Source organism: Myotis nattereri, assembly GCF_964212035.1.
Source record: "Myotis nattereri genome assembly, chromosome: 13".
NCBI lineage: Eukaryota > Metazoa > Chordata > Mammalia > Chiroptera > Vespertilionidae > Myotis > Myotis nattereri.
The window spans coordinates 44,191,286-44,216,750 of NC_138088.1; the positions used below are offsets into that span (position 1 = coordinate 44,191,286).

General features: G+C 48.9%; 1 protein-coding gene and 1 pseudogene across 5 annotated transcripts; both read left to right on the forward strand.

Moving 5' to 3' along the window:
* Positions 1-7,910: 7,910 nt before the first annotated feature.
* On the forward strand, positions 7,911-22,884 carry PPRC1 (PPARG related coactivator 1; the record flags this gene model as incomplete). 4 transcript variants are annotated; one of them, XM_081104619.1, is made up of 14 exons in its annotated part: positions 7,911-8,063; positions 12,250-12,438; positions 12,990-13,136; positions 13,256-13,357; positions 13,472-16,328; positions 16,924-16,977; positions 17,776-17,833; positions 18,620-18,690; positions 19,624-20,338; positions 21,350-21,493; positions 21,600-21,666; positions 21,785-21,906; positions 22,107-22,258; positions 22,477-22,884. In XM_081104619.1, the coding sequence occupies 14 exons, from the start codon at positions 7,911-7,913 to the stop codon at positions 22,578-22,580; spliced, it is 4,935 nt and encodes a 1,644-aa protein (XP_080960745.1). In that variant the 3' UTR covers positions 22,581-22,884. The 4 variants fall into 4 exon arrangements, with proteins under 4 accessions (XP_080960745.1, XP_080960746.1, XP_080960748.1 ...); XM_081104620.1 differs by having other exon boundaries at positions 18,623-18,690; XM_081104621.1 differs by lacking the exon at positions 7,911-8,063 and having other exon boundaries at positions 12,356-12,438; positions 13,091-13,136; positions 21,606-21,666.
* A 1,230-nt stretch (positions 22,885-24,114) lies between these two features.
* LOC308529225 (thioredoxin-like) lies at positions 24,115-25,145 on the forward strand (annotated as a pseudogene). The gene is made up of 2 exons: positions 24,115-24,350; positions 25,036-25,145. The product of its transcript is annotated as a thioredoxin-like (transcript).
* Positions 25,146-25,465: the final 320 nt, after the last annotated feature.

The window sequence follows — 25,465 nt, forward strand, 5'->3', positions numbered from 1 at the left end:
TCATCCGTCAAGACACTCTCCTCCCTTCCCCCTCTCCCTCCAGTCTCCGCCTCCCCCACCCCACCCCACCTCCCGTCCCCCATTCCTCCCCTGAAAGCTGCTCTCGCCTTTCTGGGTCTGGAGACGTGGGAGAACCCCCCCTCCCCCCCGCAGTGTCCCCTGCCCGCAGGGGCTTTGGCCACGGTGGGAGTGGGGTGGGAGGGAGGGGGATCTGGATGGTCAGTGTAAGGAACACTCCTTCCCTAGGGAGGAGCCTCCCAACCTTCAGGCACTCCTCAAGGACTCCCCCACCCAGCCGTAGGAGGGGCTGCTCCATCTCCTGCATCTCCATCCTTTCCCAAAAGCCTAGCCTTAGCTGCCTCATAAACAGGAAATACCTATTAGCAGGGGGAGGGAGGGGAGCCGTCTGGAAAAGAGAGTTGGTCCCCCCCTCCCTTCTGGGGGGTCCCCAGCTGCCAGTTTCTCTTCCTTAAGCTTCAGGGTGGGCTGCAGGAGTAGATGCCGGGCTCTGGGCTGCTCCCTAAGGCATCTGGTTGGGACTGAGAGAGGGGGGGGGGGGTGGGTCCTCTTTCCCTCTGTTACCTAGAGGGGGGCTGATAGTGAAGGTTCTCTCCTGCCCAGTCTGCACAGCTGGTTTGGCTGAGGGTGGGTTACAGATGTGGAGATTTAAGTGTTTATGGGACCCCTTCTCTCCACCTTTGCTTCCGCTGAGGGAGCAGGAAATTATGGTAGGGTGAGGATCTGGGGTTGAGAAGAGGGCCTTCCTAGGTTTGGGAACCCCTCCCATGTGCTTAGGAAAGTGTTGGAGAGGGGAGCTGTGAGCACCGCCATATACTCCCTCCCCCATTCTCATGTACCCATTTGATTTCTCCACCCCAGCTCTTCCTATTTCCACCGTCAAGGGAGCGGCGAGGGGCTCATCCACAGCTCTACAGGTATCCTTGACAGCATCCCCTTCCTGTGTCTCCCTCCTCCCTACACCCCCCAGGCAGAGGTCCTCACTAGAGAGGTAAAGGGAACCTCAAGCAACAGAACACTGACTTGGACTTTGGATGCCTGGGGTTGAATTCCATCCTTGTCCCTCACTAGCAAATGACCTGAGACAGTTGACTTCCTCGCTCTGAGCTTTACCCTCAAGCTTTATTCTCTGTAATTGGTGAGAATCAACTAGGCCAGTGGTCCAGTGGTCGGGAAACTGCGGCTCTTGAGCCACATGCGGCTCTTTGGCCCCTTGAGGGTTGCCACGAAGTTTCCATCGCACTGTACATACGTGCCTGCCCGCACGTGGTATTTTGTGGAAGAGCCACACTCAAGGGGCCGCAGTTTGCCGACCACTGAACTAGGCAATATATGCCCAGTCACTTAGCCCAGTGCCAGCCATGTAGTCAGTACTCAATATACATTAGCCCCTGTCTGATTTCTTCGAAATTATCTGTTATTTCAAGAGTGTCAGGAGTGGCCTGGATTAGCTGGAGGATTAGAGATAGTGTGGAGGAGAGGGGCTCCTGCCTTGATGGCTTTCACTCTCTACTGTTCGTGAATTTGCATTTGTGTTCCCCCAATCCTGTGACCACTTTTCCCCTAAGGTCACTCATTCCAAACAACTCGCTTGGCCAGATTCCATAGTAATCACCAATGACCTGGGTAGACAAAGGGATTTACAACCCACCCTGTAGGGCACTTTGCTTCCTCTGAACCTGAAGGGACTCCTAGATGACATATATGGAAGGTGGAAGGCAAAGAAGAAAAGCAGCATTTTTTGAGCGTAAACTATGTGCCAGGCACGTGCTAGGTGTTTCACACCTGAGACCTCCCTCACTGTTGATGACAGCCTTTGGAGAAAGGTGCTGTTACCTTCATGGAAGAAGCAAGAAGATGGAGGTTTAGAGGTTAATGTATATGATTTATCTGTAAACCATTCTGATTCCTCTTTGCCTACTAATTAGTGAATGCCTCATTTAAATTTTTTATTTACTTTTAACTATTTTTAATTGATTTTAGAGAGGGAGAGAGAAAGAAACATCAATGATGAGAAAGAATCATTCCCCGAAACCGGTTTGGCTCCGTGGATGGAGCGTCGGCCTGCGGACTGAAGGGTCCCGGGTTCCATTCCGGTCGGGGGCATGTACCTGGGTTGCGGGCACATCCCCAGTGGGAGATGTGCGGGAGGCGGCTGATCGATGTTTCTCTCTCATCCATGTTTCTGGCTCTCTATCTCTCTCCCTTCCTCTCTGTAAAAAATCAATAAAATATATTAAAAAAAAAAAAAAGAATCATTGATTGGCTGCCTCCTGCATACCCCCTACTGGAGGTCCAGCCCACACCCCCGGGCAGGTCCCTGTGACCTTGTGGTTGGTTCATAGGTTTGTGCTCAAATACTAAGCCACACCAAAGGGCTGTTACTGCCTCATTTAAATTTCAGTTCCAGTTCCAGCTCCAGCTCCAGCTCCTCTAGGAAGTTACCCCTCTCACTCCCATCCCAGCAGATCTAGTGGTCCTATTGGTTTTAAAGAAAATACCATCAAAAAGAAAAGAAAAGAAAATACCTTCTCAGCCCAGCTTGTGGTGTTCATTGGTTGAGCCTCAGCCAGTGGGCCCAAAATTCACTGGTTCCTGGTCAGGGCACATGCCCTGGTTGTGGCTCCATCCCCAGTAAGGGGCTTGCAGGAGGCAGCCAATGGATGTTTTTCACTCATCCAGGTTTCTTTTTCTTTTTAAAAAAATATATTTCTTTATTGATTTCAGAGAGGAAGGGGGGGGGGAGAGCGAGAGAGAGAGGGAGAGAAACATCAATGATAAGAGCGAGAGAGAGAGGGAGAGAAACATCAATGATAAGAGAGAATCATTGATCAGCCGCCTCCTGCACCTCCCTCACTGGGGATCGAGCCCGAAACTCAGGCATGTACCCTTGGCCGGAATCGAACCTGGGACCCTTCAGTCTGCAGGCCGATGCTCTATCCACTGAGCCAAACCGGCTAGAACTCATCCAGGTTTCTATCTGTCTCTCTTCCTCACTCTCTAAAATCAACAAAACCTTTTTTTTTTTTTTAAAGAAAATATCCCCTAGCTGGTTTGGCTCAGTGGATAGAGTGATGGCCTGTGGACTGAAGGGTCCCAAATTCAATTCTAGTCAGAGGCACATGTCTGGGTTGTAGACTCAATCCCCAGTGGGGAGGCAACCAATCAATGATTCTTTCTCATCATTGATGTTTCTATCTCTCTTTCCCTCTCCCTTCCTCTCTGAAATCAATAAAAATATATTTAATAAAGAAAAGAAAATATCTGCTGAGAGCCCGTACATCCTTGCTGTTTCAAGGGACCTGGCATATATGGCATACTGTTCTTAATATGTTTGCTCACCTTCTTGGCACTATGTATTTTAACCAAGGTCACCTCTCTGAGAAAGGTTGTTTCCCCAGGTAGGGATTTTCCCCTGAAGTTAGGGAGGGAATAAAACCCCTTAACTAAGTGCCAGGCAGGTAATTAATCACTTTAACTACGAACAATCATGCTTAAGCTACATAATCTTTACTCCCTGGAATGGAGATAAAAAAAGCCCTAACCTTTGGAATAGAGATTGATAGGATTGGAATCAACTGGTATAAATACAGATGTAACAAGACAATAGGACACAGAACCTAGACACAGGACCTACACAGAACCTAGAGACAGAAGAACTTCACTGGAGAGAACATGGCAAAAGATCCTGGACAGAAACTGGCCACAGAACCTAGAGACAGAACCTAGCAAGAGAACCTGGCTGAAGAACCTAGAGACAGAATCTGGCTACAGAACGTGGCTAGAACATGGCAAGAGAACCTGACTAGAACCTGGTGACTGAACCTGGCTGGAGAACCTGGCCAGAACCTGGCTGGAGAAGCTAGCGAGGGAACATGGCTACAGAACCTGGCTGGAGAACCTGGAGAACCTAGCAAGAGAACATGGACACAGAACCTGGCTGGAGATCCTAACCAGAACCTGGCTAGAGATCCTGGCTAGGCTGCTGATCAACTGAACGCTGCCTCTGTGTTGTTCCTTCTTCGCCGACTCCGTCCACACCTTTGGGGACCCCTGGACCTGCTGGGGTTGGACCCCAGCAAATATCAAAAACAAAGGAAAAAAGAAAAAAAAGCATCAGTCCTGGTGGGGTAGCTCACTCAGTTGGTCAGAGCATTATCCTGGTACACCAAGGTTGCAGGTTCCACCCTGGTCAGGACACATACCAGAATCAACCAATGAGTGTATACATAAATGGAACAAATCAGTGTTTCTTTCTCTCCCTTCCCCTCTCTCTCAAATCAATAAAAAAATTATATAGGTAGTCAGTTGTTATAATCAGGTAAGTCTTTGGTGAGCATGGAGTAAGGACATGTGATTGGAGGGTCCAATTTTTTTAAATATATTTTATTTGAGAGGGGAAGGGAGAGGGAGAGAGAGAGAAGCATCAATGATGAGAGAGAATCATTGATCAGCTGCCTCCTGCAAGCCCCACATTGGGGATTGAGCCCACAACTCAGGTATGTGCCCTGACCGGGAATTGAACTGTGACCTCCTGGTTCATAGGTCAATGCTCAAACAATGAGTCATGCCAGTCAGGCAGAGATTCCAATATTTGGTGGCCTATGTCTCTGAGGTTTTCCTTCATGGCCCTTAGGAATGTATCTGTCATGCACCACCCCTAGTAGTAGGCATAACACCACCCCTGTCTCAGTAGCACTAAGACACAGAAATATATTATTTTTTTGAGTAGATTCCATGTAGACACCATATTTAGATGAATAAATTGTTTTTTCAGATGCTGAACAAAGCAAAAATAGCACTACTTTCTGCTTTCTTTGACATTAATCTTCTTCCCAAAGCCTAATCACCATAATTATGACCATAATTTGTGCCATAATAGAGTACCACAGACTAAGTGATTTAAACAACAGGAATTTATTTTCTCACAGTTCTGGAGGGTGGAAATCTAAGATCAAGGTGCTGGCAGGGCTGGTTTTTGGTGAGACCTCTTTCCCTGCATGTGCCTCTTCCTCTTCTGACACCTGCCTTATTGGATTAGGGCCCCATTTTTATGATGTCATTTAACTTCACATCCTTAAATCCTCTATCTCTAAATACAGTCATATTGGGGGTAGAGCCCTTTAACATAAGAATTTTGCCTGGTGCAGGTGTGGAGGTGGGCACAATTCAGTCCACAGCAGAGGTTTTCTTCCCTCATTAATTTTTGTGGGAACGTATATTGATGTAATTTTTCTCAAGGGCAATTTGGCATTATTTGCCAAAATTTCAAATGTATACATCTTTAACTCAGCAATCTCATTTCAAGGAAACTATTCCATAGAGTGTATAAAAGTACAAATATACATGTACACACGTGTAAGAATGTTCACTGTAATTTAATTTATAATAGTGAAAAACTGGAAATAAATATAATTTAAACAATGATATATCTATATAATGGAACTCTACTCACTAAGATCTCAGTAAATATTTGGTTAATGAATAAACTAGCATATTGTTACATGAAAAAAAGCAAGATGTAGAACCATACATGTGGAATGTCCCTATTTTTTTTAAAAGTATATTTTCATTGATTTCAGAGAAGAAGGGAAAGGGAGAGATAGAAATATCAATGATGAGAGAGAATGATGAGATAGAAACATCAATCACCTGCCTCTTGCAAGCCCCACATGGGATTGAGCCCGCAACCTGGGCATGTGCCCTGACCTGGTATGGAACCGTGACCTCCTGGTTCATAGGTCAACACTCAACCACTGAGCAACACCAGCTGCACTGGAATGGCCCTATTTTTAAAAAATATGTATTTTTATTGATTTTTAGAGAGAGAGTGAGATACATTTATGCAGGCCTCCTACTCAGGATTAAGCCCAAACCCAGGCATGTGCCCTGACCGGGAATGGAACTGTCAACCTTTAGTCCAACCAACTAAGCCACACCGGCCAGGGCTGGAATGGCCCTTTTTGTTTTGTTTTGTTAATCCTCAGCCGATGATATTTTTTCCATTGCTTTTTAGAGAGAGTGCATGGGATGGGGAGAGACACAAAGAGAGAAACATCAATGTGAGAGAAACACATTGATTGCACCCTGCACGCACTCTGCCCAGGGCCAGGGATCAGGGATGGAGCCTACAACCAAGGTATGTGCACTTGACTGAGATCAAACCCCAGACCCTTCAGTCCATGGGCCAACTGAGCCAAACTGGCTAGGGCAGGAATGGCCTTATTTTCAAACTATCAAAAATGTGCAAAACTGTAGATTTTTAAACCCTATGGATTTTAGAGAGAAAATGAGAGGGAGAAAGAGAGAGAAACATTGATGAGAGAAACATCTATTGGCTGCCTGCTGCGTGGCTCCTACTTGGGATGGAGCCCGAAACCCAGGCATTTACCCTGACTGGGATTCAAACAGGGGACCTCTCAGTGCAGGGGAGGAAGCCCAACCAATCACACCAGCCAGTACTAGATTTTTATTTTTATTTATTTATTTTTTTAAGCATATATTTTTTTATTGATTTTTTACAGAGAGGAAAGGAGAGGGATAGAGAGTCAGAAACATCGAAGAGAGAGAAACATCCATCAGCTGCCTCCTGCACACCCCCCACTGGGGACGTGCCCGCAACCAAGGCACATGCCCAGACTAGAATCAAACCTGGGACCCTTCAGTCCACAGGCGGACGCTCTATCCACTGAGCCAAAGCAGCTAGGGCTAGATTTTTAAATTCATAGAAAAAGTATGGATGAATACACACTGAAGGAGACAAGGGTTAAATCTGGGGAGAACTGGAATTTGTAGGTTAAGTATATTTTTTATTTTATGTAGTTTTGTACTCTTTGAAATGATTAAAAACTTTTTTAAAGTTAGGAAAACAATATGAAGTATCTTCTAAATGGCAAGTGAAGAGTAGAGATAATGATGGCATATAGAAATACAAAGGGAATGTGGTTGGCTGGGATGATATAAAACGTTTTCCTGAAGTAGGATATGAAAGATGTTTGAAGGTTTGGGTATTCCAGAGAGAAAAATCATGGCAGAAGAACACCTATTATCTTTGGAGGACAGTAAGGGTATCTGTCTGCATTAGCAGGACATTTGGTAATGAGATGGCAACCCGGATTTCTGAGCGTCCACATAGATGCTGAGAATGCATTGTTTTAGGATTAAACTCACAACAGTGCGTAGTAGATTAGGTAAGGGTAGAGCCAGGAGTATGTGTGCCCACTAGGGGATGCTGTTTCAAAACATAGGCCCAATCAGTGGTTCTCAACCTTCTGGCCCTTTAAATACAGTTCCTCATGTTGTGACCCAACCATAAAATTATTTTCGTTACTACCTCATAACTGTAATGTTGCTACTGTGATGAATCATAATGTAAATATCTGATATGCAGGATGGTCTTAGGCGACCCCTATGAAAGGGTCGTTAGACCGCCAAAGGGGTCTCAACCCACAGGTTGAGAACCGCTGGTAGGTGAACGGAATGTAAGGTATAGCAGGTAAAACAACAAAGAGGGTGTTCCCACAGTTGAAAAAATTGGGAAAACAAAAAAGATGCGCAAATGTTAACTCTGCCCTTATTATCTCTTGCTCCCCAACTGGGTCTCCCACACAACAAAAAACTAAAGCATTGCAGTATGCGTATAGCAAGTACCACCCGAGCTCCGATTAAAGCGACTACTATTCCCACACTCCCTTGCGAGGCCAGTGCCCTCTTTCCGGGGGTCCGGAGGGGGGTGGGGGTGGGGGGGGGGGCTTGCCGCATCGTCTTCTGGGATTTGTAGTATTGCAGTGTCTTCTGGGAGTTGTAGTTCTCTCCCTACAATCGGCTGGGCGAGGCTGGAGACTCGGAGGCGGTGCCGGCTATCAGAGCTGCGCTAGGCGTTTAGGGCCAAGATGGCGGCGCGCCGGGGACGGAGAGACCGAGTGGTGCCGCCTCCGAGTGGGGGCCCCGGCCCAGACCCTGGCGGTGGAGTCCGCGGCAGCAGTAGGGGGGGTCGGAGCCTAGCGCCGTATGAGACTGTGGGCACTGTGAGCGGCGGGGAGCAGGTGAGAAGCTGGCGGGCGGCCCGCGGCTGGCAGCAAAGCGGCGTGTGCCGGGCGGTGACACGTGGACGCTACAGGAAAGGGAGGAAGCGCTCCGGAGTCGATGCCGGGTGCTGTGGGAGGCAGGTTGGGCCGAGTGGACCTGAGCCTTTTGCTGGTGGGACGCAGGCAGAGGCGGGTCCCTATGGCCATTCCTCTGGAACGCCGGAGGGGCACAGTCTGGAGTCGGAAACCCGGCCCATGATTGGAGGGAGGAAGGGGGAATTTGGACTTGGAGTTAAGGGCTAAGATCTCCATCTAAGGATGCCGAGTGTGTGTGTGGGGTGCCTCTATCCCCGCGCCGCAGTGCCTTTTCGGAGCCACGTGGGATGGGGGGGAGCGATTTCCCCCAGAGAACTTGTCTGCTTCCCCTCCCCCTCTAGACGGCCTCGGCACCCACGTGGACTGGGCTCAGGGTTAGGGGGGCCGCGGGTCCACGTGGGGGCGGGGAGGGGGTGTCCACGTGGCTCCCGCCTCCGGCTGCCCGGCGCCCTGGTATCGGCGCTAGAGCCGCACTGCCGGGAACTGGGTGTGTCTCCGCAGGTCCCGCCATCTCCGAGGGGCCTGGGGGCCCCGGCCGGGAGGGAAGGTAGGGGCTGCTAGAGTCAACTTTGCTCGGAGGCTTGGAGTTCCTTTTCCTCCTGCTTTGGTCCTCGGAACCTCTCGACGGCGTCTGGGGAAGGACTTCCCCGATGTGCGGGAAGTCTGTTCCCTGCGGATGGCGGAGTGTGCTGGGCGGGGAGAGGGCTGAGGTTGAAGGGCTGTGGGGTGAGCTGGTGGCGGCTTCTGCCTGACCGGCTTGGGGTGGATTGTGAGTCACGGGCACCGGTGTTTGGGTTGCCTGCAGTCCTGCCTCATTCTTGATTCAAGGGGAATGGGGAATGTCAGCATATACATGGGACAAGCTTAAGGAAAGGAAAGAATCCTCGAACCTTTCACTTTTTTTCCTCCAGCATCTCCTTTGAGGAGACAGCTACGGTCTGCTGTGAACTGACAAATTGGGGTGTTCTGTGTTTAAGGCTGTTTGGAATTTTTGCTGGGGATGAGAAAAGTTGGAGGCGATTTGAGAACAACACTAGATGAACATTTATTGGTTGGGGGGATTCCTTCCTGTCAGATTATTATTTTCTTGGCCTTCAGCTCTCCATACTTCTAAAGTGTTATTATCTTTTTATTCCTCAGCACAGGACTTCTTATAAGTTCTCACCCAGAGTGGAGGTTGTGCAGGACTTAGTTTGAACTGTTATCTCTCTTAAGCAATTAAGTTGAGTCCTTGAAAGCTTTTTTTGTTGTTCTCCAGGTGGGAGTTGGGCTGCAGGCTACCAGGTAGTGTCAGTTCCAGCAGACCAATCCAGGCCCTTGCCTAAGGGAGAATGGCTTCTGGGTCCCTAACTTGGGCGCTGTCACACCCTCTTCCTTAATTTTTCCAGAGGTCACCCTTTGGGGGAGAGGCAAGAAGGATTCATGATCTAGCTGTCATCTAAGTTGGGTGGTCATTTGGGGTCGGCGAGGTCTCATGAAGAGATTACCCCTTCCCCCTCGCCACCAAATACAGAAAAACCCTGGGTATTTGGAATCCAGTCAACCAGCTACTTACTGAGAAAGCATTATGTTCAGACACAGGGAATACTGTGGTAAACCACTCCTGTCCTTTAGGATCTCCTTTCCCTGCCAATAGGATCTTATGTTTTTATCAGGCTAGACAGATAATAAGGAAAGTGCATATTTGAGATTATATAATCAGCAGTAGTAATCTACTTTGCAGTGTCTGGGAAAGACCATTTTAAGCTGAGACTCTAATAAGGCTATGTGTGTAGGTAGGAGACACTTTCATCAGAGGTAATATGCCCTAGCTGGTTTGCTCAGTGGGTAGAGTGTTGGCCCTCAGACTGAAGGGTCCCGGGTTCAATTTTGGTCAAGGCCCTGGTCGGGGTGTGTGCAGGAGGCAACCAATCGATGTGTCTTCCTCACATTGATGTTTCTCTCTGTCTCTCCCTCTCCCTTCCACTCTCTCTAAAAATCAGTGGGAAAATATCCTCGGATGAGGATTAACAACAACAACAAAAAACCCCACAAACAAACATCAGAGGAAATAGTATGTGAAGGCCTTGAGGTGGGAGAGAACATGACTTATTGGAGAAACAGATTTGTGTGGCTGGTGTGTAGAGAGACAGGCAGGGTGGTGAGAGGACAGGCTGGAGCAAAAGAGTCTGGTGGGGAAGACCATGACCCCTTTAAGCCATATTAAGGAGTGCAAACCTAATGCCAAGGGCAGTAAGATGCTATTGGAGGGATTTAGGGACTGTTTCTGGAAGTGATCTGACTTATTTTTAAAGTTTGTAGCTGGTTTTGAGCCATGCAGGGACAGGACTGGATATGGGTTCACTTTTAGCCTGGGTTTAGCCCCTAGATCAGGGGTGGGGAAGCTTTTTTCTGGCAAGGGCCATTTGTATATTGATAACATCATTTGTGGGCCATACAGAGTTGTCAGTTTAAAAATTAGCCTGCTATATTTGGTCAAACATTTAATTAACTCACCCCTAATGCCTTGGCAGGGCCAGACCAAATGAGTATGCAGGCCTTATACAGTTGAGGCCAGACGTTCCCCACCCCTGCCCTAGATGATGTTGGTACTTTAGGAGCTGTCCTATTTGGGGATTGAATGATGGGTGAGGTAAGGTGGAGAGGGGGGTGTCTCTGACTTGGGCTCCAGTACTGGTCTGATGGAGGTGATGAATCTTTGGAGAGCTGGGCATTGTCTTGAGATTCTGGCCCAGTGGCTAGGCCAGATAGGTGGCAGGACAAGTTGAGATGCAGCCTCCTTGCTCACCCAGGAGTGTTTGCTGAGCCAGGTGCTATTCAGCTGCTGGTTGTAATTACAGGATTGTGAAGGCGTGGGAGGAGTTAGTGCCTAAAACCTGCCACCTTTAACTTCATCTCTGTCCCTGACCTCCTAAAGTGTTCCTATCTAGCCTTTCCTCTCCCAGGTTATCCTCAACTTGGTAGGAGGGTGGGTATGGGGTATGGTTACACATGTTGCTTTTTTTTTTTTTCTCTTGGAAGAGATGCAATTTCCCTTTGCTGCAGAAGGAGAGGGGGAACTGGTTTATCCATGTTTGTTCCTATTCTCCGGCCTTTGCATCATATGTTTCCTATAGTATAGATACCCATGGCTCTGGCCTCTGGCCTTGCTCTCTCCATTCCAGCCACTTCTGGCCCAGCCCACACCCACATGCTTGACAGGCCTGGACGGGTGGCTCCCTGCCTAACAAGGCTGAAGACATTGCTAGTTCTCAGGGAAGTAGTGGGGTGGGGCTTTTCCATCTACAGAATCAAGCTTTCTCATCTTTAGCGCTCACCTGATAGGGTTAGGGAAGAGACTTTTTCCTTGGGACACCATTGAGAGATTCGGTGGCACACTGTAGGCCTTCATAATAAAAGTATGAAGTAAGTGTATATAAGACACTGTACCAGGCACCTAGGATGACCAGGAACTATGTGTATAGTTTAAACCCTTATAAGAACCAAGAAGAACATAAAAATTATAGGATACGAAGGTTACTTGCCCCAAAGGAACTTGGAATCCAGTTTTAGTATTGATGTAAAGAATGTTATGGGCTGGGGAGGGGACAGGATGTGCTTGCCAGAAAAGTGAGTGGTACAGAAGTGTGTGAATTCAGCGGGGAGATCATCTTGAAGGTGTCTTCTTGAAGAAGATGGGATTAAACGGGAAGAGAGGCCTAAGAGGGATGAGGGAGGTGAGGTGGTGGTAGTTGAAATTGCCTGCTTGCTGATCTCCTCTCCTTTGGTGTGCCCTTCAGTTTGCCTTCACACTGCCATCAGACATCTCTTCTGAACAGTCTTGATATTTTGACTCTCCAGTTTAATAATCTCTTGTGGCTCCAGCTCTTTCTGGATGGAGTCCAAACTTTTTTTTGCCTAGAAGGTCCCTGAGCACTGCCATCTGGGTAGGGGCTTTGGCTCACTAGCTCTACTTCTCTCTGCCAGCAAGTCTGGAGGTTTGACTGTGGTGGGGCTCCTGCTGAGTCTGGGGCCATTGTGGAAGGCTGGGCACTTAGTTTACAGAGCATATCAGTAAGTTACCCGTAGCCTTCACCATGCTCTTCTGACATCCCCTCTTTCCCCCCAGGTGCTGCTGCATGAAGAGGTGGATGATTCTGGAATTGTCAGTCTGTCTCGGCTGGGCCCCTGTCTAAAGGACAAGGACCTGGAGATGGAGGAGCTGATGCTGCAGGATGAAACACTGCTGGGAACCATGCAGAGCTACATGGATGCCTCCCTCATCTCCCTCATTGAAGATTTTGGGAGCCTTGGAGAGGTGAGCTAGAGCTGGGCCTAGAGGTCTTTAGACAGGCAGTTTGCATGAGAGGTTATGGCTTAGTGGCTCTGTTCTCCCAAAACCTTGGTTCCTGAATACCCAACCTGAAGTCCATTTTTTGTCTCTAGGTGAGAATTGGGCTGCAGGCTGTCAGATTATGTTCCATTTAAGAATGACCTGGCAGGCTTAGACTTTCCTTTCTCCTGCCTTGGCCCCTTACATGTGTAGAGGGTTCTGATCCCTGTTTTGAGCCCAATTCCAGCCTCACCAAAGGTTGTCTGCTAAGCATTCCACTTAGCTTGAGGGTGAAGGGAGTGTTTGAAACGTAAGTTTATGACTCAGTTTTGACAGGTCTCTGTTGACACTACAGAGGTGGTAGATGGTAGTAAATGGGATTGGAACTCATGTCTCCTGGTACTCAACTTTGTCCTTGGCAAATTGAACTGAACTGAGAGCCTGGGAGACTGATTCTCCTGGCATTCAGCTCTTAGTGGCTCGGGAGGTCATTTGGGATGATGATGTAGAACTTTCCTGTTGTCTTTCTGGAGCAGAGCAGGTTATCTCTGGAGGACCAGAATGAAGTGTCACTACTCACAGCTCTGACGGAGATCTTGGACAATGCAGATTCCGAGAACCTGTCTCCATTTGACAGCATTCCTGACTCTGAGCTGCTTGCCTCACCTCGGGAGGGCTCCTCTGTGAGTGTGGGACCAGGGGAAGGGGTTGTGTGGTTTGGTGCAAAGGTTAGAACCATGTCTGTGGGCCTACTCACGTATTCTGAAGCACAAACTCATCTCAGGTTCTTTCTTTCTCCTAGCTGCACAAGCTGCTCACTCTCTCTCGGACACCCTCAGAACGTGACCTCATCACGTCAGTTGATCCTCTGGGGCCCAGTTCAGGCAGTAGTAGAGTGAGTGGGGTAAGCCTGACCTAAGGAGTCTCAGGGAATCCCAGGAGGGGAGGAGTGTGTGGGTACAGGTCTGGAAAAAGATGTTCCTGGAAAAACTCCTGTGGCTTCTCTTCTCTCTTGTAGGTTGAGATGTCTCTCGCAGATCCCCCTTGGGACTTCTCCCCTTCTTCCTTCTTGGAGACCTCCTCCCCCAAACTTTCTAGCTGGAGACCCCCAAGATCCAGACCCCGCAGAAGCCAGTCCCCTTTTCCCCAACAGCGTAGTGATGGGGAAGAAGAGGAGGAGGTGGCCAGCTTCAGTGGCCAGATGCTTGCTGTGGAACATGGCAACTCAATGAGCAGCATCCCAGACTTTCCCATGCACCTGGCCTGCCCTGAGGAGGAAGATAAAACAGCAGCCGCAGGTATGGCAGTGCAGGCAGCTGGTGATGAGAGCATCTCTTCCCTGAGTGAGTTGGTGCGGGCCATGCACCCATACTGCCTGCCCAACTTCACCCACCTGACATCACTCAACAATGAACTTCAGGAGCAGCCGGATGATTTGACACTGCCTGAGGATTGTGTGGTGCTGGAGATTGTGGGCCAGGCAGCCACAGCTGGCAATGACCTGGAGATCCCAGTTGTGGTGCGGCAGATCCCTACTGGACCCCAGCCTGTGCTCCTGGATGACTCACTAGAGGCCAGTCCTGCCTTGCAGCTGCTCCTGCCTACACTTGAGTCAGAGACAGAGGCTGCTGTGGCCAAGGAAGCCCTCTGCCTTGAGAAAGAGGGGTTGTCACTGGACTCAGGGGAAAAGCTGGAGTCAGCCTTGTTGGAGCCCAAGGAAATCATGGAGCCAATGGTGCCCAAGGGGCCTCAGAACCCACCAGCCAATGCAGCGCTGAGTTCCCAGAGAGCTCGAAAGGGCAGGAGAAAGAAGAACAAGAAACAGCCAGCAGCCAGTACAGAAGGCTATGCCAGGAGACTGAGGTCATCCTCTTGTGGGCAGCCTACTGTGGCTACAGGGGTGATCTCTCAAGCAGGCACTTTGCCTCAGGAGGAACTTCAAAGAGAGGTTGGGCCTCCCCATGGTAGAGGGAAGCCCCGGGCTTGGGCTCGGGCCTGGGCAGGTACCTTGGAGAAGCCTAGCTCTGGGAACTTGGAGAGTGATGCTGGACAAGCTAGTCCTGCTGAAGAAGGTCCTCTCGACCTCTACCCCAACCTGGGTGACACCATCGAAGTTAACCCTGTTCTAACCCATATCACATTGGTTGATTCTGCTCATGCCGACCCCATGCCACTTGATTCTGTTGAAACTGATCCCTCTGCAATTGATCCTGTTCTAGGTGACCCTGTATCTATTGACCCTGCATTGGTTGACCTTGCTTCAGCCAACTCAGGGCTGGTTGACCCTCTTCCAGCTGACCCAGTGTTGACTGAGCCAGTCCTGGCTGACTCTCCAGCAGTTGACCCTGCAGTGGTTGTTCCTGTCTCAGATGACTTGCCACCAGTTGACCCTGTCTCCACCAACTTAGCACCAGTTGACTCTGTTCCCAATGACCTGGCTCCAGTTAAGCCTGTGCTAGTTAAGTCTAGGCCAACTGACCCCAGACGTGGTGCAATGTCATCAGCCCAGGGAAGTCCAGCCCCCCAGCTCCTTCTAGAGTCAGAGTCCTTGGACCCCCCAAAGGTCATCATCTCTGAAGTCAAGGAGAGCGTGGGTCCTCTGAAGGTGGAAGGCGATACTAATGCCACAACCCAGGAAACCAGACCTCGGCCTCTTAGTCTATCTGAGTACCGGCGACGAAGGCAGCAGCGCCAAGCAGAGGCAGAAGAAAGGAGTTCCCAGCTCCCATCTGGGAAGTGGCCCAGCCTCCCAGAAACCCCCACAGGGCTAGCAGACATCCCTTGTCTTGTCATCCCACCAGCCCCAGCCAAGAAGACACCTCTGCAGAGAAGCCCGGAGACTTGCTTTGTGCCTGTGGGTGGTCCCAGTCCTGCTTCTCCTAGTCCTGAGCCACCTACAAGCAAATCTGTGGCCTCAACTCCCACTGAGCAGGTGCCATCCCAAGAGATGCCACTGCTAGTGAAACCTCCACCTCCTGCTGTGCAGTCCATGCCCCCCACAATGCCCACTGCTGTGCCTTTTCCACCGGGTGGGCTGGGCATGACTCCCATGCTGCCCCCACCAACCTTGCAGCCTCCTAGTCTTCCAATGTCTGTGGGGCCAGTGCCACCTGATCCCTATACTCACTATGCTCCCATGCCACCCTGGCCTTGTTATCCCCCAGTGTCTCCTTCTGGCTATCCTTGTTTGCCGCCCCCACCAACAGTGCCCTTAGTGTCTGGTACCCCTGGCACCTATGCTGTTCCCCCCACTTGCAATGTGCCTTGGGTACCTCCTCCTGCCCCAGTCCCGCCTTACAACTCTAGCTGTACTTATGGGCCCATGGGGTGGGGTACAGGGCTGCAACACCCTCCATTCTGGCCTACTGTGCCCCCACCACCTTTGCCTGTAGCCTCTGTTGGGAGAGCTGTTCCCCCACCCAAGGTGGAGCCCAGTGGCATCCCAGCTGGCCCTCCTGAAAGTTTACCGCCTATACCGATGGCTCCTCCCCTCACTCTGGGATCAACTGGCCAGGGAGCTCCACAGATAGAGCCCACCAAGGTGGAGGTCAAACCAGTCCCTGCATCTCCCCATCTGAAACACAAGGTGTCCTCCCCAGTGCAAAGTCCACAGAATAAGGTTTCACCATATCTGTCTGCTGAGCGTGTGGCTATTGAGGAGCCTGTATCAGAGAGGTTAAAACTTGAGACCCAGGAGACCAAGTCCAGGGAGAAGACCCCCTCTCCTGTTGCCAAGGCTGCTCCCACACCAAAGCAGAGCACTGTCACTAAGTTGCCTGCTGTCCACCCAGCCCGTCTAAGGAAACTGTCCTTCCTGCCTACCCCACGTATCCAGGATCCTGAGGATGTGGTACAGGCTTTCATCAGTGAGATTGGTGAGTGCCGCACAGTTGGCATCAGAGTCAACTGGTATTAATTTAGCGGAGGCAGGGTCAACTGGTGGCAAGCCATCTGTTGGTGTGAAGAAGGGAATTGGGGTTGGGTGGAGAATGTCCTCCAGAGATTAGGATAAAGTACCTGGCTGGGGGGCTGGCCTTTGGATTTCTTTGGACGGTTTTTTTTTAAAAATATATTTTATTGATTTTTTTACAGAGAGGAAGGGAGAGGGATAGAGAGTTAGAAACATCAATGAGAGAGAAACATCCATCAGCTGCCTTCTGCACGCCCCCCACTGGGGATGTGCCCGCAACCAAGGTACATGCCCTTGACCAGAATCGAACCTGGGACCCTTCAGTCCCCAGGTGGACGCTCTATCCACTGAGCCAAACCGGTTAGGGCTCTTTGGAGGGTTCTTGAGAGTCAGAGCTCTGGGTTTGTTTATTTCTTGCTTTGTATTCCTGTCTTGATTTACTTAGTATAGTGAGCAGGGGGAGCATAAAGGGAGAAATGATGTGATTTGGGACTTCCTGGGACCTGTGTTACTCAATTGATAGGAGCTGTTTTCCAATCCTGTGTTGTGTGCTTCCATAGGAATCGAGGCATCGGACCTGTCCAGTCTGCTGGAGCAGTTTGAGAAATCAGAAGGTGAGGGAACCTGGGGAGCTTTGCTCCAACCCCTTTTTAAAGTTACTATTTCCTTTGGGCCCAGTTTATAGTTACTTAAACTGGGGGAAGGACAGTCTGAGCCACTAAAGCAGTCCCCTAATTGGAATGGGAGACAAGATCCACCTGTGATGCTATCTAAGCCAGGGAGAGGGTACAGCGTGGCAAGTATTACAAAGAGTAGACCAACAGGGAGATGTTTTCTAGAGGGAAGTAGCTCGCAAGGTAGGCCTTGAAAGATAGGCCTTAATAGAATGCTTGTGGTGAATAAAGGCAGAGATACAGAAATGACTGAGTGTGGTGTATTTAGAAGGCAATGGATAATTCAGCTTTTTCATTGCAAGGCAGGGTGCTGCTGTTGATACTATATCCTGTTCTCAAGGAACTTGCCTAATTGGGAAGAAAAGTCTGCAGAAATGACTCCTAAATTGGTAATGGGTACCTATAGTTCAAGGCAAAATAAAAATATAAGTGTAGAACAAGTGTAAACTATAAGGCTAGGAAGTTGGGCAGGTCATGTAGAACCTTGAATGTTAGGCTCAGAAGTTTGATTCTATCTCAGATTCAGTGGGTAGTGTGGATGTTTCTGAGCAGAGAAGAGACATGATTAACAATAGTACCTGTGCACACACTGGAGAAAAATGGATCTTTCTGGTGAGAGCCCAGTGGAATATGTAGGCAAAGTGGATTTTCCTCCTTTGGGTCTCAAAGCCAGCCCTTCTATACCTCCTCAATTTGGAACATCTGGTTGGGCTTTTAACTAGTATGGTTTCTTTGCAGCCAAAAAGGAGTGCCCTCCCCCGGCTCCTGCTGACAACTTGGCTGTAGGAAACTCAGGGTAAGTATGGAGACATGTGAGCGAGTTACCCTACAGCTGTTGGTCAGCAGCCGGCCGGCGCTCCAGGATCATTCATTGGATGCCTCTGTTGCAGTGACGTTTAGTCAGCTCTAGAGTCTTTTCCTGTTTCCACATCCCCATGCTCAGCTCATCACTACTGGGCACTGTTTTTGGGTGGTGAGGTAGGAGGATGGATGCGTACCAAGACTTTGGTTGATTCCATTCTGGGGTTCCAAATGTCCTAGAGGTGCCTTTTGTCTTCTGGCAAGTCATGCCTTTGGGGGGTTTTCATTTAACACGTTTTAAACTTGTTCAACACTGGTGATAATTTAAGATAAGTGGGGGAAGATGTTGATGGCTAGGGCTTCCCTGACTCCTTGGAGGATACAGGCACCCTACACCTTGCTCCCCAGTCTTCCAGGACTGAGAGGACTTCTTAAAATTTTTCTTGTTCATGGTATGCCATGCTGTTCTGCCAAGCATATTTCTCTCCACATTGATTTTGGGTTGGTTTGAGCCGGGCAGGTAAAGCTCCTGGCTTGAAGGAGGTGGGTGGGGGGTATTTAAGATTATAGTTGAGTTGCCTCCTGGCATTGGGCAGAGCTGAGCTAAGACCCAACCTACAGTTCAGTCACCAAGACTATTTTTGTGCTGGGGGAGAATGATAGGGGCAGGTTGTGCATCCCATTCCTCTGCACACACCCCTCTCCCATTGCTTTGTGAGGAAAGCAGATGTACAGATGTTGAGGAGGCAATGAACCAGGCTTTCCCTTTTCCCCCTGCCAGCAGCGTTGACCCTCCCCAGGAGAAGAGGCCCCTAGACCGGTTACAAGCCCCAGAACTGGCCAACGTGGCAGGTGGGTTCAGGGTGGGGAACTGTCTTTGTTTAGTTTATGCAGTAAATGTTTGTAGAGCCTGATCTGATCCTCATCATTGAGGTCCTCACAGTCCAGGGGCAAGTTGCAAAATGACTTTGTTAGTATCAGAGGTTGTATGTCAAATAAGTGGGGTCTGAAGGGGGACAGTCAGGGATGGGTTGTATGGAAGATAATCTCCAAAGCAGAGGCTTGAGAAAATCACTGATACCAATCAGGTAGGTTTAGGGGATGGAGAATTTTGTAGATGAGCATCTAGAACTGAAGGAATAAAATCAGCCTGATATGTTTTGGGGAATTGCAAGTGGTTAGGTTTGGCTGTGGTATAGTGGTATAGTGGCTGATCAGGGTGGTGAGCAGAACTAAAGCAAGAGATAAAAGCTGGAGTGGTAAGTAGGTCAGATTATGGGAACTTTGTAATGGTAAGCTATTTGGACTTTATCCTGTGCATGGAAGAAGCAATTGAGAAAGCTTTACTGAATTGGTTTTTGGGTGCTCCCTCCAGCAACAATGTAGAAGACAGGTGGACAGGTGTGAAGCTCAAGGTAGGGGATCATTAGAGATGATGATGACACGTCCCAACAAGATGCAGCCAGAAGTCAGGCAGTGCTGGACTAGGGTGGAGGGGTCTAGGAATGGAGAGGTAGGCTGGGCAGGACCTGGTCACCAGTTAGGTTGGGGCAATGAAAGGTTGAGGGATTCAGGAAGACCCTGGCTGGCGGGGTTTCTGTTGCTGGTCCCCAAGATGGGGAACTTGGGGGAAGGAGTAGTTGCAACAATGGGAGAAGTTGGGCTGTGGACCATTGTGGTGTACTTTGTGAGATGAGGTGGGGGTCTCTGGAGCTTACATACACAGTGTTTGGAAGTGTAGAATCGGATCTCATCCTGCTATCTCCATCCTCCCTCCCCTCACAGGGCTCACCCCTCCAGCTACCCCTCCCCACCAGTTATGGAAGCCCTTGGCTGCTGTTTCCCTGCTGGCCAAAGTCAAATCTCCTAAGTCCATCGTTCAGGAGGGAACCCTGAAGCCTGAAGGAGTTACAGAGGCCAAACATCCAGCTGCAGCCCGCCTCCAAGAAGGGGTCCATGGCCCTAATCCGGTCCATGTGGGCTCTGGGGACCATGACTATTGTGTCCGGAGTAGGAGCCCCCCAAAAAAGACTCCTGCTCTAGTCTTTCCAGAGGCGGGCTCCCGATGGAACGTCAAACGCCATCAGGATATCACCATCAAACCTGTCTTGTCCCTGGGCCCAGTCTCCCCTCTTCCTCCAGGCACAGCTGCCTCCCAAGAGCCACTTGATCACAGGACTAGCAAAGAGCAGGCAGATCTCCCAGCCCCTTGCCTTGCGCCATCTGCCTTGCTGTCCCCTGAGGCCTCGCCCTGCCGGAATGACATGAACACTAGGACTCCCCTTGAGCCCTCAGCCAAGCGGTCAATGCGCTGTTATCGAAAAGCCTGCAGGTCAGCCAGCCCCCCAAGCCGGGGCTGGCAGGGCCGCCGTGGCCGCAGCAGTTCTGTCAGCTCTGGGTCCAACCGGACCAGTGAAGCATCTTCTTCCTCATCCTCATCGTCGTCTTCATCCCGGTCCCGGTCCAGGTCCCTCTCCCCCCCACACAAGAGATGGCGAAGGTGAGCTCTAATGGTCTATTAGGTCCTCTCCATTTAGGAAGTTTTTTTGCACATTGAGTTTGATACTTTCAGGCACTAAGGCTCCTGTTTCTGTCTTCGGCTTTTGTCTTCTCTGCCTTCCCTGGATTGTTGAAGGAGGCAAGCTGTGAGAAAATAGCTTCTGTCCTCTGTTGGAGTTTGGGGTATCCCTGAGGTCTCTGCTTCCTTGAGACCTGCCTTGGGGAAACGTTAGAATTTGATCTTAACCATGTTGAATCCTTTGAATACTCTATCAGTCCTCATTTCTGGTATTTTCCTGGTAGTATGTGGGAAGGTGGGATTGTGGGTTGTTAATGGCAGACAGTCCTTTTAATCTGTTGAGGAAAGAGTCTGGGCAGTTCTTTTGGGTGTCCCTGTGGCCTCATCTGTTTCCTGGCGGTACTTTTTTTTCAGTAAGAGACCCAGATTTTCTATTTAGATAAGGTAGCCTTTATCTCTTTTAGTCTTCACTTATTTTTCTTCTTTCTGATTTGTTATATATTTTTTAATCTTTTTTTTTTTTAATATATTTTATTTATTTTTTACAGAGAGAAAGGGAGAGAGATAGAGAGTTAGAAACATCGATGAGAGAGAAACATCGATCAGCTGCCTCCTGCACATCTCCCACTGGGGATATGCCCGCAACCCAGGTACATGCCCTTGACCGGAATCGAACCTGGGACCCCTCAGTCCGCAGGCCGACGCTCTATCCACTGAGCCAAACCGGTTTCGGCATATATTTTTTAATCTTAAATTGCATAATTGAAAAGAAATATGACCTATGCCAAAATACTCTAAAACATTCCAGATACATCTAAAGTTCATCAGGGCTTCAGTTTGGTCATCTTTGAAGAGTTTTTCTAGACCTCTTCAGCTTTCTTTTGCCTTTGGTCCTGTGCTTCCTGAGAAGGAGGCAGGGCTGCTGCCAAGGTGAAGTAAGTAGTATATACCTGCACCATTCCCAGCATTCCTATGCGCCCCTTTATTCTCTAGGTCCAGTTGTAGTTCCTCTGGATGTTCCCGAAGATGCTCTTCCTCTTCCTCATCTTCCTCCTCATCTTCCTCATCCTCATCATCTAGTTCCCGAAGCCGGTCCCGCTCCCCATCCCCCCGCCGGAGAAGTGACAGGAGACGGCGGTGAGCATGTGTTCAGGGAGTCAGTGCATCTGGGGTTAAGTGCCTGAGAGTTCAGAGACTTAAGCTGTCTAATGTCTGGGTGGCTGATGGCACCTTCTCTTGTCAGGTACAGCTCTTATCGATCACATGACCATTACCAAAGGCAGAGAGTGCTGCAGAAGGAGCGTGCAATAGTGAGTAGAGAAACAGGTCATGGGAGTGGGGGGAGTTTGCCCCTGAGCCACAAGCTCAGAGCCTTCTGTAGTTCTGGCCCTGGCTCATGGTATGTAAATTTCCCTTGTCCCAACATAGGAAGAGAGAAGAGTGGTCTTCATTGGGAAGATACCTGGCCGCATGACTCGGTCAGAGCTGAAACAGAGGTTCTCTGTTTTCGGAGAGATTGAGGAGTGCACCATCCACTTCCGTGTCCAAGGGTAAGCTTGGGCCCTAAGGTCAGGATGTACTTCTATGCTTTTTTTGTCTTTCCCCCTCGCTCTGGTGTGCTGTACAACATTTCATTCAGAGGATTGGTTATTTGGGGAATGAGAAGAATCACCCCAGTCCTCTGTACCCTGGTGGGTGTTTCTTCTCCATGGCATGTGCCCAAATAGCCAGCCTCTGCCTCACCCACCAGTGACAACTATGGCTTCGTCACTTACCGCTATGCTGAGGAGGCATTTGCAGCCATCGAAAGTGGCCACAAGCTGAGACAGGCAGATGAGCAACCCTTTGATCTCTGCTTTGGGGGGCGCAGGCAGTTCTGCAAGAGAAGCTACTCTGATCTTGGTGAGTGGAGGGAGGCCTTGAGGCTTTGGTGTAAGGGTTCCCAACCTTTTGAGAGTGGGCTCAGCAGACTTATATTCATCTGACACATGAAGGAACCAAGGGGTGGGATGACTTAAAGTCATTATTGGGATGGGAGGTGGCTGGCCATCTGAGGACTCTGTGGCTGGGAAGTGTGGTCAGAGACCTTGATGTTTGTCTGTCTTTCTCTACCTTTATAGACTCCAACTGGGAAGACTTTGACCCTGCTCCTGTAAAGAGCAAATTTGATTCTCTTGACTTTGACACATTATTGAAACAGGCCCAGAAGAACCTCAGGAGGTAACCCTGGGCCCTTCTCCCCTTCCCCCTTTTTTTGGAGGTGTCCAACCATCTCCAACCCCCTTCCCCACTCTAGGGGAGAGAGCTGCTAGTGAGGAGATGACTGTTTTATAAAGAAATGGAAAAAGTGAAATAAAAAAATGTGTTAAATCAGATTTTTTAAAAGGGTATTTGTTTTTATAACAGGCATTGAAACAAGTTCATTTGCATTCCTATTTGAGATGGATGACATTGAGGGATTCCCCCTGTGTTTGGATGATTAAAGTCACTATGCAGACTAATAATAAATACGAACTAGAGAGAACATCCATGTGTTGTGCTTCTTTCTTTCTATGGTGTTAATACCAAACATACTCACTTTTCCTCTCAACACAGTGTCACGTTTACCTCCATTGAGTTCCTAGGATCCCTCTTTGATCAGGTGTAAAATCATGTTGGACTTGAAACTTGGCTCCTCAAGTGTTTTGACAGTGAAATCAGTCATCAGGGCAGTGCTTCTCAAACTTTAAAAGGGCTTTTGAGCCCTGGCCAGTGTGGCTCAGTTGGTTGTCCTGTGCACCAAAAGGATGCCGATTCAGTGCAAGGGCACATACTGGGGATTGTGACTTGATCTCCAGTAGGGGGCATGCAGGAGGCAGCCACTGGATGTTCCCTCTCAGTTTCTCAGAGGGTGGGGTGGTGGGGGCAGCATTTCAACCCTGGTCAGTGTTGCTAGGTGGTTAGAGCATTGCTCAGATGTTTAAGGAATGCATGCATGTGGATCGACTTCTGGGGAAGAGGGAGATGTAGGAGTTATATCTAGGAGAGAGGAATGCCTGTTTTGAAAAAGACAAAGAAATGTGTCCCCTGAAAAAGTACATCCTTACCCTTTTTGAGGGGCATTAATGGGAAGTAGTCCAAGTATAGTGTATGGGATTGAAGGGATTCTTGTCTGTTGCTAATGTAAACAAATATGATAGAGTTTGAAATTGACTTTTCAGGCCTGGGCATTAGAATATTTGAGTATTCATGACAAAGGGGGAAACAATTGGGTAGTTTTCCAGTTCTCTCATAGGGAGAGTTCACAGTATAAACTGTCAGGACTGTGGTTTGAAGAGATTGCTGCTGCATCATTCAGGTTTGGTGCACAACCCATTTTACCTTCATGGAGCTGACTTGACTGAATAAGTAAGTGAGGGGCCCAGCTACCCTGTCGCTATAAAGGAAAGGCAGGCCCTAGCTGGTTTGGCTCAGTGGATAGAGCATCGACCTGCAAACTGAAGGGTCCTTGGTTCGATTCCAGTCAAGGGCACATGCCTGGGTTACAGGCTTGATCCCCAGTGTGGGACATGGTGGAAGGCAGCCCATCAATGATTCTCATGGTTAATGTTTCTATCTCTCCCTCTCCTTTCCTCTCTGAAATCAATAAAAAATATATTTAAAGAAATAATAATTTTAAAAAATTGAAGGCAGGCTGTGTGCTCTCCAAGCGTGGTCTGCTGCTTTGCATCCACTTCCATCGATTTTTAATGGTTGCTAATCAGGCCTCAGGTGACAAAATGGTGAAGCAGATCAAGAGCAAGTATGCTTTTGAGGAAGCCTTGAACAGTGCAGGAGATAAACTTGTAGTAGCTGACTTCTCAGCCGCATGGTGTGGGTTTGGCAAAATGATAAAGCTTTTTTTAATTTCCTCTCTGAAGTATTCCAATGTGGTATTCCTTGAAGTAGATGTGGATGACTATTAGGATGTTGCTGCAGAGTGTGAAGTCAAATGCATACCAACCTTTCAATTCTTGTTAATCCTCACCTGAGGATACTTTTTCCTTTTTTTTTTTTTTTTTTTTAGCAAGAGTGGAAGGGAGGGGGTGAGACAGAAACATTGATATAAGAAAGATGCATTGACTGGTTGCCTCCCGCACATGCCTCAAAGGTGCCGGGGATTGATCTTGCAACCGAGGTAAGTGCCCTTGACCAGAATCGAACCTGAAACCCTTTAGTCCATGGGCTGATGCTCTAACCACTGAGCAACTGGTCACAGCTAACCTTCCAGTTTCATTTGTTTGTTTGAAATATATTTTTATTGATTTAAGAGAGGAAGGGAGAGGGAGAGAGAGACACACATCAATGATGACAGAATCATTGATCGGCTGCCTCCTGCACACTCTTGTCTGGGGATTGAGCCTGCAACCTGGGCATATGCCCCAACTGGGAATTGAACCGTGACCTCCTGGTCCATAGGTCACACTCAACCACTGAGCCATGCTGGCTGGGCTGTTTGTTTTTTAAATATATTTTTATTGATTTCAGAGAGGAAGGGAGAGGGGAAGAGATAGAAACATGAATGATGAAAAAGAATCATTGATGGGCTGCCTCCTGCATGCCCTCTACTGGGGATCGAGCCTGAAACCTGGGCATGTGCCCTAGACCGGAATTGAACCCAAGACCCTTCATTCCACAGGCCACTGAGCCAAACCATCTAGGACTACAAAAGGACAGAAGGGTGAGTTTTCTGGAGCTAATAAGGAAAAATGAAGCCACCATCAATGAATTAGTTTATTCATGTTTTCTGAAAACAGTTATCAGTTTTTGATATTTTTTTTACTTACATAAAAGATCAAGCATAGAGACTATATACTCCTACCATCTGAATGTAAATGACAACAAAATATTAGTTATACCATTAAAAATAAGTGGTGGAGGATAGGGTTTCATGGGCAGGACATGATGGGGGTGGGGGTGGGGCAGTTTTGTTCCTGGAAAGGGGACCTGGCCTTGAGTCTGCCTGCCTTGGGCCAGCTGGTAGCATGTGGGTTCTTGACTTTGTACAGGAAAGATTTCACAGCACAAGTCCAGGTGATTCACTGCAGTGGTTCTCAACCTCCTGGCCCTTTAAATACAGTTCCTCATATT